We start from the raw sequence: 13,458 nt of genomic DNA, 5'->3' as shown, positions 1-13,458 counted from the left end.
TCACTTTGCGTATCAGTGATTTGTGGATTTGTGCAACTATATTTTAGTTTTTGTTTTCTCCTTAAAAAAATGGGCAGCAACTTTTTTAAGATAGTATATATACAAAATTTAAAAGAATTGGAACCAGTACCTCACATGTGGGAGGAGGATGGGGTTTCCTAAGCTTAAAAATGAAATTAAGATGCACCAGTGTAATGCAGCATCTCTTCCGGATAAAAAAAAAAACATTCGTGGGTGAAGGCAAGATATCACTACTACTATTATTATTTTGCAAAAGCCTCGACCTCTTTCTGTAAAATGTAGACGCATGTCTAAATGCCTTTTTAGTGATTTTTTAGGCATAATAAAAAAAATTAAGTTTGTTTACAAAAACTTTTTATTAGGTTATGTTCATGATGTTCATTAGGCCGCAAATGCTACTTAATGGGTTGTATTTACGGACGTAAATAGAGATACGTAAATTAGGTTATAAATAAAAACATAAAATACAACAAAATATAATTGGACGTCACTTTAGGGATTATCAGTGAGACGCATCCTATTCAGACAACGGGTAGACGTCGGGCTAGTTCAAGTATATGTACGTCGTGCAAGCCAACGTGGGAACGACGCGCGACGTTGGGAAATTAATAAAAATGGTACGTTGTTATTTTGTACGTCGACAGATCGTTGGATTTATTGGACTCGGATCGAACGACGTCGCTTTTAATAGGAAAGCGACGTCACCGGTCGTATAACCAGCACCCGACCAAAATTTGCACAAAGTCTGACGTCGCTTCAGGTCAGATTTAGTTCGAAGTCAGATAAATGCTACTTGGGTGGTAGGAATCAAGTATATCACATAATACAAGCTATGGGTATATCACATAATAAATTCTCTCTTTTCAACAGAAAGGGTGAATCATATACAAGTATATTATGAAAATCAAAAGACATTACAAATTGTTAACAGGCTATTAATTAAGGACATATAATTTTTTTTTAAAAAGTTAATTAATCAAGTTAAATTTGTATCCTAATTCTTCACATAATAGAAGCTAATTGTGTCTAGTACATAATCACATAATAGATTTTCTCTCTTTAACAGAAAAGGTGAATCCTATCTAAGTATATTATGAAAATATAATTTTATGTAATACATATCATTTTATAAAGCTAAATAATCAAGTTAAATTTGTATCCTACATCTTGTACTGTCAACACATAACAAAGGATACATGAAGACAATAAGAAAATGTATTAAAATCATATGCAATCAGATATAAACTATAGCATCAGATATTTTGGTCTTCGTAGTAATGCCAATTGACTAAGGATTTCAAATATTGACAATTTTGTTTCAATATAAACAGTATAAAAGATTTTAATTATTTCTAAATTCTCAATGCCAATATTCCAGCTTACCCTGAATGAACTAAAATCTTTTATTTTTTTCTATTTCTGGAAAATGCCTAATAGATAAAACAAAGTAATTTTGTACTGAAGCGTACTTTACGGCACCGACACAATGTTTAATGTCTTCAACGTAGAAAAAAGATCTGTATGCCAATTTAGTTTATCGAAGCTTGGATAAAATATATTAGGTTGCAGGCGAAGCAAGTGCTACTTTTATAGTCTTTTAAGCGTTAGTAATTCTTTTAGTAGGAAGTGATCTACCAGCTTTGTAACATGAGAAATACTAATGGTAGGTTTGTTTTAAAGTTAAATACTTTCAAATATTGCATTTTAACTATAGGTAATGTGTTTCTGGATTTCATAATAGAGTTAGATATGATTCACCGTTTCTGATATAGAATTGTGAGCAGACTATCTAATTAGGGTTTATTATTTTAAATACATACAAATATATACGGATGTTAAAATGTAAAACTTGAATTTATTGGCTATATACAGGGTGTTTTAAAAATCATGTGCCATCTCTCGTGGGGAGATTCTTCACGTAAAAATAAGATTTATTCTTCATATCAACATAGATCCGATTCTGCTTGGTTTCGTAGCTACAGCGTGTTAAAGTTTTAATATTTATTATAGTTTTCATTTGGAAAAAATAAAAATAAAAATGAAACTTCTACACCCTGTATCTCTGAAACTAAACATTTTAGGACATACATTTATATAAACTTTTTTACTTATTTTTATCAGTAAAATATGCTGCCGAAGTTTCCGGAATACAGTTCGGACCACCCTGTATATATCTTCTTTTTACGTGAGGAATCTCCCCAAGAGAGATGGCACATGTTTTTTAAAACACCCTGTGTAGGTGTTTGTTAAAGGCGTTGTGAAATATTAACAAAGTTATACAAAAGTTTTAAGGTTAATGTTACCAAAAGAACAAGAAGAAAAAGTATTAAAATCAAATGCAATTAAATGTAGACTATTATCAGACATTTTGGTCCTTGAACAGTTCTAAAGAATGTTCTTATAAGTACTGGAAAGGTTCGTAAGCTGGTAAGAGTCAAGCATATCACATAATAAATTTTCTCTTTTCAGCAGAAAGGGTGAATCATATACAAGTATATTATGAAAATCAAAAGACATTACAAATACTTAACAGGCTTTTAATTAAGAACATATAATTTTAACTTTAATTTAACTTTAATTTGATTAATGCCGCTAAATGGCCCAGCAGCTGATGCGGCTTATATAAAATCCTTCTTCTTCTTCTTCTTCATATAATTTTAAAAAGTTAATTAATCAAGTTAAATTTGTATCCTAGTTCTTACATTTTCGACACACAACAAAGAAGACAAGAAGAAAAAGTATTAAAATCAAATGCAATTAAATGTAAAAATGTTATCAGATAATTTGGTCTTTGTAGTAATGTCAATGTATAGTTATAAAAAGTATTCTAATAGGTACTGGAAAGATTTATTAGCTGGTAGGAATCAAACTCATCACATAATCGAAGCTAATTGTGTCTATCACATAATACAGGGTATGTGTCGATCTCATAATAAATTTTCTCTCTTTAACAGAAAAGGTGAATCATATCTAAGTATATTATGAAAATATAATTTTATGTAACACATTTTTATAAAGCTAAATAATCAAGTTAAATTTGTATCCTACATCTTGTATTGTCAACACATAACAAAGAAGACATGGAGACAGGAAGAAAAAGTATTAAAATCAAATAATGGCAAGCAGATATAAACTCTAGCATCAGATATTTTGGTCTTCGCAGTAATGCCAATTGACTAAGGATTAAAGAGTATTCTAAAAGGTGCTTGAAAAAATTATTAGCCGGTAAAAGTCAAATACATTATGTATATCTATATAATAGTTTTTCTCTCTTCAATAGAAAAGGTTAATCCGATCCAAATATATTATAAAAACCAAAATATTATCAAAGTTAGTAGTCTATAATCATTAAAAGTTAAATTCGTATCCTAATTATTATATAGTCTCAAAATTAATCTTTTATATAGTCTCACAATATAAGAGAAAGTGTCCTTTTTGTTTTCAATATTAAATTTATCACAGTTGTGATTTTTTGAAATACCTACAATAAACTACAGTATACAATACAAGAACAAAAAGTAGATTTTGTCCCTATCACAAGACAAAGGCCCGTCGTTTATGTTGTTTTAACATAACTGTGTAAAATCCTATTTTTTTAAACCTTACATGGAGTTATATAAAACCAAATATGTTTATTATTACATTTATTTAAATTCTAGTAAATTTTTTTGTGACCTTAGTTTGAATAATATATGATCACGATATGTATATTCCTGAGGAACACTGCAGTGTATTTTATTGACCTAAATCTATATAATAATCTAACCATATTAATTTATAATACCTGTTAATATTTGTCGTACAGATCCTTGCCGACATCTCCCCCTGGAATGACTAGCCCTAACTGTAGCCAAAAGGGCTCGTTTAGGCATGTCGGAGTATTCAGAACAGTGATTGGTATGATTCGATTTGAAGTTAACGTGATTTGGAGAAGCGTGCGTCGAAGCCAGCTGAATTGAGGAATTATCTGAAAACATTAGGTTTAGGTTTAAAACTGATTGAAATATATCCAATGAATTGAATGTGATGTAAGGAAGTTTTTATTTAAATGAAAGAAAATCTTGATTAAAAGTTTACAAATTTTCATAAAATTTTACAGTTTTAGCGAATAACAATTATATTATCATTAAAAAGAAATAGAATGAGAAAACAAATAATTAATATTAAACATATATAGGAATTCGAATAATTATAACATAATGTTAGTTAAAAATCATTTTTAACGCATGCAAAAACCATACGATCGAAAAAAAAACGGTGTCAAGAACGGCTGCGAATGACAATTTATAATAATTTTGGCGAGGTCAAGTTCTAGACGTCATTACTTGGCTCGTGTTCTTTTTTATTTTTTTAATGGTGTATATTGCCAACTGGCCTTAATAAGGTTGTAGTTAATTCTTATATTGAGAAAAAAATGATTTTTAAATGGTATAGTTTAAAATTCGAGAAAAAAAAACTTTTTGGATATATAATTGTGTATCTAGAAACGTTCTATCCTTTTCAGTTTTTCTATAATTAGTGTTAATTTTATAAGTTTTATGTCGATTTTTAGTTAGTGACGTCTAGAGATTGACTCGCTAACATTATTATTGATTTTTATTCACAGCCTTATTTGACACCGTTTTTTTCAATTATACGGTTTATAAATATAAAGAAACGACTAACAGCAACAATCCTCCAAGTATCTAGTTTTAGAGTTTAAACACAGCATCAGTAAAAAGTTTCCTATACAGGGTCCGGCAATAGTGCGTCGGGCATCTGTAGCTCCTAGAATAAAAAACTTGGTTTGGGTTTCTTTTTGATCAGTTTACATAATCGAAAAATATTATTAAATAGGTTTTGATAGTTTCAAAGATATTAAAAAATAATTAAAAAAAATATTTTTTTTAACCTTTCTTCAAAAAATTATTAAAAATACAAGAAATGTCCTGGAATCAAAACTATATTAGGTATTTACTTTAAATGGTCTGTACTTACTTTGCTATAAATATCGTAATTTTAAATCATACAGGGTGTTCAAAATTCTTCGTCAAACTTTCTAATATAAAATAGTTTTTCTTTGTTTTTTTAAATGGAACAGCCTGTGTATTATTTTTTTATTAGACGGAGAATTCAAAAATAAACATTTTTTGTATTTAAATTTAATGGTTTCGGAGATACACCCAGTAATATTTTATATGGCTGTTTCAATGGTAAAATATGAGAGAAAAATCATTGGGTGGCTTTGATAAAAGATTACTGTGGAAAATGCCATATAAAATATAAAACAATGAATATTTTCATTTTTATTTGCGAAACCGAAAAAAATACTCTAAATGCAAAAAATGTTCATTTTTTAATTTTCCATCTACTGAAAAAATAATATACAGGGTATTTTATTAAAAAAAACGAAGAAAAACTATTTTATATTTTAGAAAGTTTGGCGTAGAATTTTGAACAACCTGTATTATTTACTATTACCGTATTTATAGCAAAGTAGGTACAGACCATTTAAAATAAATATCTAATATAGTTTTTATTTCAGGACAGGTTCTAGTATTTTTAATATTTTTTTAAGAAATGCTGAAAAATGTATATTTTTTATTTATTTATTAATATCTCTAAAACTATCGAAATATATTCTCTCATATCTTAGGATTATGTAAAGTGATCTGAAAGGACGCCTAAAGTGCAATAATATACAGCGTGTTCCATTTAAAAAAGGCATCCCGATCCACCACACTTTTTTGAGCCACCCTATAGAAGTTAAAATATTTTCCTGAAATACATCCTAGTACATACTTTAGATTTGCACTTCACCAAAATTCCCAAGTTTTTTATTCTAGGAGCTACTACAGATACTCGGCGCACTATTGCCGGACCCTGTATAGAATATAAGATTTATAAATTTTGTAATTTTTTTTGCAATTTTACAGTAAAGTAAAAGTTTAAGGAATGCTATATTTTACCGTTGCTATTGTAAATTCAACGAAATGTTTTAATGATTAATCTATACTAATATATAAAATCCTTAAGTGACTGCCATACTGATTAATCACGATCCTGCTCAAACCACTCAACGTAAGAAGCTCAATTTTGGCATTCAGGTTGATTCTAGGGTGTAGAGGTTCAATAAGGAGGGATTTTTCGAAATTCCTGTTCCAAGAGGGTGAAACCACCCCTCAAATATTACAATATTTTTTATTTAAAAAACGGTCAAGTTTCCAAAAACACGCTTAAATACGTATATTTTATTTTGTTTTTTTACGTATTTTAAGATTTTTATAAATGTATACAGGGTGTTTCGAAAAATCTGGTCATTGATTAATCACGATCCTGCGTAAAGCGCTTGACGTAAAAAGCTGATTTTTGGAAAACAGATTGACTTTAGGGTGCAGAGTTTCAATAAGAAGGGATTTTTCGAAACTCGAATTCTAAGGGGGTGAAACTGGGTGAAACTATCCCTCAAATATTAAAATAATTTTTATTTAAAAACCGGTGAGTTTTTCGGAAAAACTCTTAAACACGTATATTTTATTTTGTTGTTTTTTAAGATTTTTTATAAATTTATACAGGGTGTTTCAGAAAATATGACCATTGAGCAAGCACGATACTGCTTAAACTGCTTAACGTTTAAAACTGACTTTTGGTAAACGGATTGACTGTGGGGTGTAGAGGTTCGATAAGGAGGGGTTTCTCGAATCTCAAATTCCAAGAGGGCGAAAACGCCCCTCAAATATTACAATATTTGTTATTTAAAAAACGGTTAGTCTTTCGGGAAAACGGTTGGACAAGCATAATTTATTTGGTTTTTTTACCTATTTTGAATTTTTTAAAAAAATCATACAGGGTGTTCCAAAAAGTTGGGTAATTTCTTAACCACGATTCTGCTTAAACTGCTTGACGTAAAAAGTTTATTTTTGGCAAACGGATTTTTCGAAAGTCAAATTCCAACGAGATGAAACTACCCCTCAAATATTACCAAGTTATATAATAATATCGCCATATTGTTTTTTCTCATGCTGACATAAATGTGAGAAAATTTTATCCAGTTTGTATGTTAATGGAAATTCTTGCTTTGATTTATGATCACCATTACAAACGATTAATTCGACGTGAACGAAGTCGCGGGTACACGCTAGTATGTTATAAATTGCAATAGAGACACACATGTAAATTTGTTATTTTTTTAAATCTAAGATGTATTTAAACTGTGAGTATGCTTTCTTTTATATTGATTAACACAAAGACATTTAAGATTACAATTTGTTAAAAGTAGAGTAGCTACCATGTTTATTTAATTAAACATTTTATTAAGCTATAACTTATATTACCTTCGATTCCTTTACAGTAATAGTTATGAGACGGTGATGCTGGCGCTTTATGATAACCCACTGTCGGACAAGGTATGTTTTCTTTATTTTTACAAAACGTCAATTTTAAATATCCTTTTCTTACACCATGTGCCAAAATACTACCTAATTCTGATAAAAGGATCAACATTAAAGGTACTCCTATTAAGGCGTAAAGTATTGCCATGATTTTTCCCAACGCTGTTCTTGGAGAGAGTTTTCCATAGCCTGTAAATAAAAAGAAAGTGGATAACATGTAAGTTTTTATATTAAGCAATATTTTTGATAAATTTTATACTGCACTCAAAATGCAACGGAAACATTTTGCATCAAAATTAAAGTGTTATATTTTATTAATTTTTAGCCCAATTTTTATAATTTTTTTAGCAAGCTGTATGACATTAAAAATATATGAAGTATATAAAAAAGTTATAATATAATATCCTAGAGACTTTAAAGCTAAACACCACTTAGTTTTACGGTCATAATATTTATACGAAAAGTAGGTAAAGTTAGATTTTTGTTACATTACTAAAAGTGCCAGCTAAGCTAGGGTTGCCAACTGTCCTCTATTCCAGAGGACAGTCTTCTTTTTTATCTCACTATCCTCTTTTCTCTCATGTTTTGAAAAAATCATCTTTTTTACATGCCCCAAACTTAAAATATGAAAAAAACGTATATCGCCACAATGCTTTAAAAAATTGTCATTCTGTGTCTTTTGCTACTCCCACTCGTTTGTACAGAAAAGAAAATAAAGAAATATTTATGTACAAGAAATATTTGTGGAAACGATAAACATGTTTAACTATTTTATGTTACTTTTGCTTAGTTTATTTGGTTTTCAAAAAAGTTTTGGGTATAAATATTTTTAAGAAAGTAAGAAAGACCATCAATCGCATACCGTTTACATAACTTTTTGGTAAATTCTAGACATTTGGGCGAAGATTCAAGAAATGGTTGTCCTCTAATTTTTATTTTGAAAGTTTGATCCAAAGCTATGAAAATTTTTAAACTATACCGGGTGCGTCTCAAAAGTGGCTCACCCCCTATAACTTTTTTATTTTTTCAGTTAAAAAACGAGATTTGGTATGTTAGTATATGACATAAATTCGGATTGATTGACGTATTCACTTGTTTTCGGTCACTTCCTGTTTCACCGGAAATGACTACAATTTTTGATTTTTAAATGGCACCCTGGGTATTTTTTTACTTTATTCGGTAGAAGATAACACTCTGAATATGTCAATTTTTGGCATTTTCGCATATGGTTTATTTGAAATTATAACTGGCGGTTTGTAACGAAAATTTGACTCGAAATACAAAGTGTGTAGTATCAAATTATTCGTAAAAAATGATTTTTCCAAATATGCTAATGAGCCACCCTCGTTCTATTTGAAAAAATTAAGATATGATTATGATGATTGAAAATTCAATTGGTCAATCACATTGAAAACAATAATATACTGCCTGATACACAGTCCGGATTTAGGGTAGAACATAGCTGTACTACCGCTTTATTAAATGTTACAGATCATATATTTAGATCAATAAATGAAGACAAATTTACATTACTTGTATTACTGGATTATAGTAAAGCTTTTGATGCTCTGAATCACAAAGCATTATCTAAGATTCTAGAACATATTGGGTTAACTAGTTCAGCTGTGGATTTTTTTAGACAGTACCTCAATAACAGAAAACAATTTGTTAAACTGGAAAATCAGTCATCCTCATGCCGCACTCTAACTCGAGGAGTGCCACAGGGGTCAATTTTGGGTCCCATATTATTTAATATTTATACAGCAATTTTTCCTAAATTTCTAACTTATTGTAAGTCACAAATGTATGCCGATAATTTTCAACTATTTTACTCTTTCCCGAAACACTTAGTTAAAGAAAGTTGTGACAAAATTAACTATGATCTTAAGAATATTTATGGAATTTCTCATGATCATTCATTGACCTTAAACCCCAATAAATGTGTGGCCATGCTTTTTGGTTCATCAAAATATAGGAAGGATATTACTAATATGGTCGACATTAAAATTAACAATGTAACAATACCAGTTAAATCAGAGGCAAAAAATCTTGGCTTGATATTAGATAACAATCTCAGATTTCAGTCACATGTAACGGGTAGCATTAGGAAGGCAATAAATAATCTTAAAATCTTATACAACTCAAAAGATATATTAGACCAAAAAAGCAAACTACTGTTGTGTAATACTCTAGTTTTATCAAAGTTCAATTATTGCAATATAGTTTATGGACCTTGCCTTACCGCTTTTGATTCGGGACGGATACAAAAAATCCAAAAATATTGTTTACGTTTTACTTACGGAATTAAAAGACAACAACCCGTTTCGTATAAGCTAAAAGAAGTAGGATGGCTTGATATAAAAACAAGGTGTTTTATGCATTTCTCCTTATTATTTTATAAATGAATATACTCTAAGCATCCTAAATACCTCTACCCGAAAATATCTTTTAGAGAAGATGTTCACAACCTAAATTTAAGATTTAAAGGTAATCTCACTCCTCCTACCTATAGACTGACAATTTTCAAGCGTTCTTTCTCATATAATATAGTCAAGATATTTAACTCATTACCTCGTACGATAACATCTGTAACGTCACTATATGTATTCAGAAGATTATTAAAAGAGCATCTCTCACAAATAAACTAGCCCTTATTATGGATATATCTGGTTTAACTGTTTAATTAGATATTGGTAGGATTGATAGCAAATTCTATTGTTGCATTAAGTATAATTATATTACTAGAAATATTAAGCAATGTTATTATATTAATGTCGAAAAAAAAATATAATTTTTGTTTAGCAGATTTTGGCAATGTTAGAAAATAATTTAATAACTATTTTGATTTAGATATTTATTGATAAGGCGTGTGTATATGTATATATGTATATATTTTTTGTTGTTTTTTTTTGGGTTGAGTGTAAAAACAGTCTGGTTAGATTTAATAGCAAGACTGCACTTTCGCCCTTTCATAATGTATCTCCATATAGTTATGAATAAAGCTTATTATTATTATTATTATTATTAAAAATACGATTTGAGCATTTTCTAACTGGCCAGGATAAGATACTAAAAACATTAGACGATCAAATCTATTTTTCCAAGGCTCCTTGATTAAGAATTAGTGTTTTTAACATAGCCATGGCACTCTAGATTAAATTTTAAAATAGATTTTTATTAAGCGAGAATGTCAAAAGTTGACATATGATATGTCATTCTATTCAGAATATCATTTTTTATCGAATAAAGTAAAAAAATACCGAAGGTGTCATTTAAAAATCAAAAGTTGTAGTAATTTCCGGTGAAACAGGAAGTGACCAAAAACAACTGAATACGTTATTCAATCCTAATTTATGTCATATACTGACATACCAAATCTCGTTTTTTATCTGAAAAAATAAAAAAGTTATAGGGGGTGAGCCACTTTTTAGACGCACCCGGTAGCTAAAGGAACGATATTAGAATCAAAAAATATCAAAATTTAATTATTGCTACAATTTTTTTATTAAGTAATATATTAATTGTTCTTACCTACTGTGGTTAGGAGAGTGATTGTGTAAAGTAACGATCCACCAAAAGTCCATTTTGCTCCGGTTAGTGTCAAAGAATCATCGTTTCTGGCGTTTTCTACTACGGACCGTTCAAATTTCTTCAGTTGTTCTGTAACAAGTTGCGTCCAATTTTTCTCGTATAATACATTTAATCGTTCTGTAACAAAAAAGTACATACATATCTTTTGAATTATATTAACTATAATTAACTCTAAATATACATGATTACCGTTTTCATCCTACACAGATTCTACAAAATTTAAAATTATTTCTATCGGAATATTTTTTTGGAGAGTATGTAGGTCTATCTGGATCACAGCATATTAAGTACCGGCAGGCCAATTTATCGTCTTTTTAAAAGTTGGATAGCTGGTTGCTGGATAAACTGTGAAAAAGGTCCATATCAAAGTTGTATTTTGTAATGTCAGCAGAGTATATTTTATTTTGTATTCGGATTCATGAAAGAAAACTATGGGGTCAGTTTTATTAATGTAGATTATGCTGAAAAGGTAAGTTTTTTTCTATATTACCTAGATTATAATTTATGCTATATAACAGTTGAAATAAATTTTTATATTTGTGTATGGTGACAACTAAAAAATATCTTGAAAATGTTATTTATTGATACTAGTAGCCATAGTAATTTAATGAGAGCGGTTTAGATTTTGAAAGATTATTATGATTTTTGAATATTCTGACTTTGACAAGAGAAAATTATTTCTGTTTTTGTTTGCCGTTGTTCTTGTAGAGAGAATGTAGAATGTTTAGGAGGGGAGTTAATCACCGCGACCTTATAGATCTAATGTGTGTTCCCCTTTCTTGAGTTATAACGAGTTATAACTCATCATACAGTCTCAGGGCTTTAAGAAAAGCCAGTATCTGAGACGGCTCCACAGAGGCCAGCTCTCCATCCTCGACATCAGACGTACCAAGGTTCATGGCACGAATGGTCGTCGTCTCGGCTGAAGATTCTGACTTTGACAAGAGAAAATTATTTCTGTTTTTGTTTGCCGTTGTTCTTAGCGACCGCTATAGCAGCGCCAGATCGCGTATAACGGTCGCGACCCAAAATAATTTCGCGATCCAAAATTTTTACGGGCTTTCCAATCTAAACTTGTTGCATTTATCTATGCATTTATCTATGACAAATATGACGAATTGTCATGATGTTGTCATCTTGGTTGTCATGATAACGAAAACGAAAGGCGATTGTTCTAATTTCTATTTAGAAATTACGTTTTATATCGCTGCTTCTTTCTCTCTTGTTATATTAGAATGAGATAGTGGGCCCAATAGACGCAGTGCGCAGATCAACATAAATAGAACGAAATTTTGCGTTCTGAGTTGCGCTACGGGAACGTTGTTCCTCTCTTTGCCATTTAATTTGCCAGTCCCTTTTTATTTGTTTGTCTATGTCTTTTATGCATTTTTAATGTACCTATTCTCTGCTTTTAAGTTTGCTTCTTCTTTTCAATCGAGTTTAATATTGAAAAGTACTTTATTAATAAACTGTTAAACTCGTTAGACAGCTCAAGTGAAGATTTGCAGGTCCAATATTAAAACAGATCAATAATAAATAAAGAAATCTAATAATTAATATTTATATTTTTATAGCTTAAAAAACATTGTTGTAATCTTGTTTTTCATGTTTTCTTTAAATGTTCCTGACTTTAAGAATGAATGGCTGCATGATAAGTTTAAATGGTCCTAAAAAGTCATTCTATTTAGCTAATGAAATTTATTTACCTTTACTGCCTACCTCCATTGCTTTTGGATGTAAATATAAAATATTATTACAAATTTTAGAAATTAAATGATAATTTCACTCGAACTTCCAATATTTGCTTGATTTCACATAAATGACATTGATTGACAAACAAAACCAGAAAAACCAGCCTCCTCGCGCTGGTTAGTTTGGTGACAGTTACAACCGAATTTTTCAGGAACCGTGTTCCGTAATAAGAAAACTTTCAGGAAACCGATAGAAACGGAACATAAAACCACAACCAAGGTAAGCAACAGAATACACCCTAAGATTTTTGAGATTTGTCAAGTCTTGCCAAATGACAGGTTATAATTTGTGTATGATTTGTGTCAAATTATGTCAAATAACCTGCGTTTTTTGGAAAATGATGCATTTTGATTCGTGTTATTACGTGTGTTTTGTGTCTTTTGAAGATAAGTGGAGGAAAAATCGATAGAAAATTAAATGTAGACCCAGAGTTTATAGTTAATATTCGGTGCCCAGACAGAGAGTTTTATACACCAATAAATAGGGTTACCAGACGTCCGGATTTTCATTACGTCCGGTTGAGTCCGGGCGGATTTTTTATAAGCGTCCGGATTTTAATATTCCATTAAGAAATGTGACAATAATGCAAAATAATATATTAGTTTTAATAAATTGAGTTCCTTAAAAAATTGTTGACAAATTCAGCAGTGTAAATTCATTGTTTTACTTTGTAAGTTTTAAGTTTTGAAAGTCGTAAATGTATTTTTTTTTCAAACGTCACAAA

General features: G+C 29.8%; 1 protein-coding gene across 2 annotated transcripts in view; it reads right to left on the bottom strand.

Moving 5' to 3' along the window:
• Positions 1-13,458, bottom strand: part of LOC115888323 — a 422,982-nt gene that overhangs the window by 9,902 nt on the left and 399,622 nt on the right. Inside the window, exons 1-4 of one of the 2 annotated variants that reach the window (XM_030908022.1) lie at positions 12,689-12,724; positions 10,923-11,099; positions 7,335-7,580; positions 3,806-3,988 (exon numbers count right to left, since the gene is read on the bottom strand). In XM_030908022.1, coding sequence (XP_030763882.1) covers positions 3,806-3,988; positions 7,335-7,580; positions 10,923-11,099; positions 12,689-12,707 — 625 coding nt within the window. In that variant the 5' untranslated portion in view covers positions 12,708-12,724. Of the gene's footprint in view, positions 1-3,805; positions 3,989-7,334; positions 7,581-10,922; positions 11,100-12,688; positions 12,725-13,458 lie in introns of those variants that run through there. The other variant, XM_030908013.1, reaches the window with a different exon arrangement.

This window comes from Sitophilus oryzae, unplaced genomic scaffold (assembly GCF_002938485.1).
Source record: "Sitophilus oryzae breed Bouriz unplaced genomic scaffold, Soryzae_2.0 scaffold_1167_pilon_pilon, whole genome shotgun sequence".
In the NCBI taxonomy this organism is placed as follows: domain Eukaryota; kingdom Metazoa; phylum Arthropoda; class Insecta; order Coleoptera; family Curculionidae; genus Sitophilus; species Sitophilus oryzae.
The sequence above is the reverse complement of the archived record's forward strand: the minus strand, read 5'-3'. Positions and strand labels throughout refer to the sequence as shown.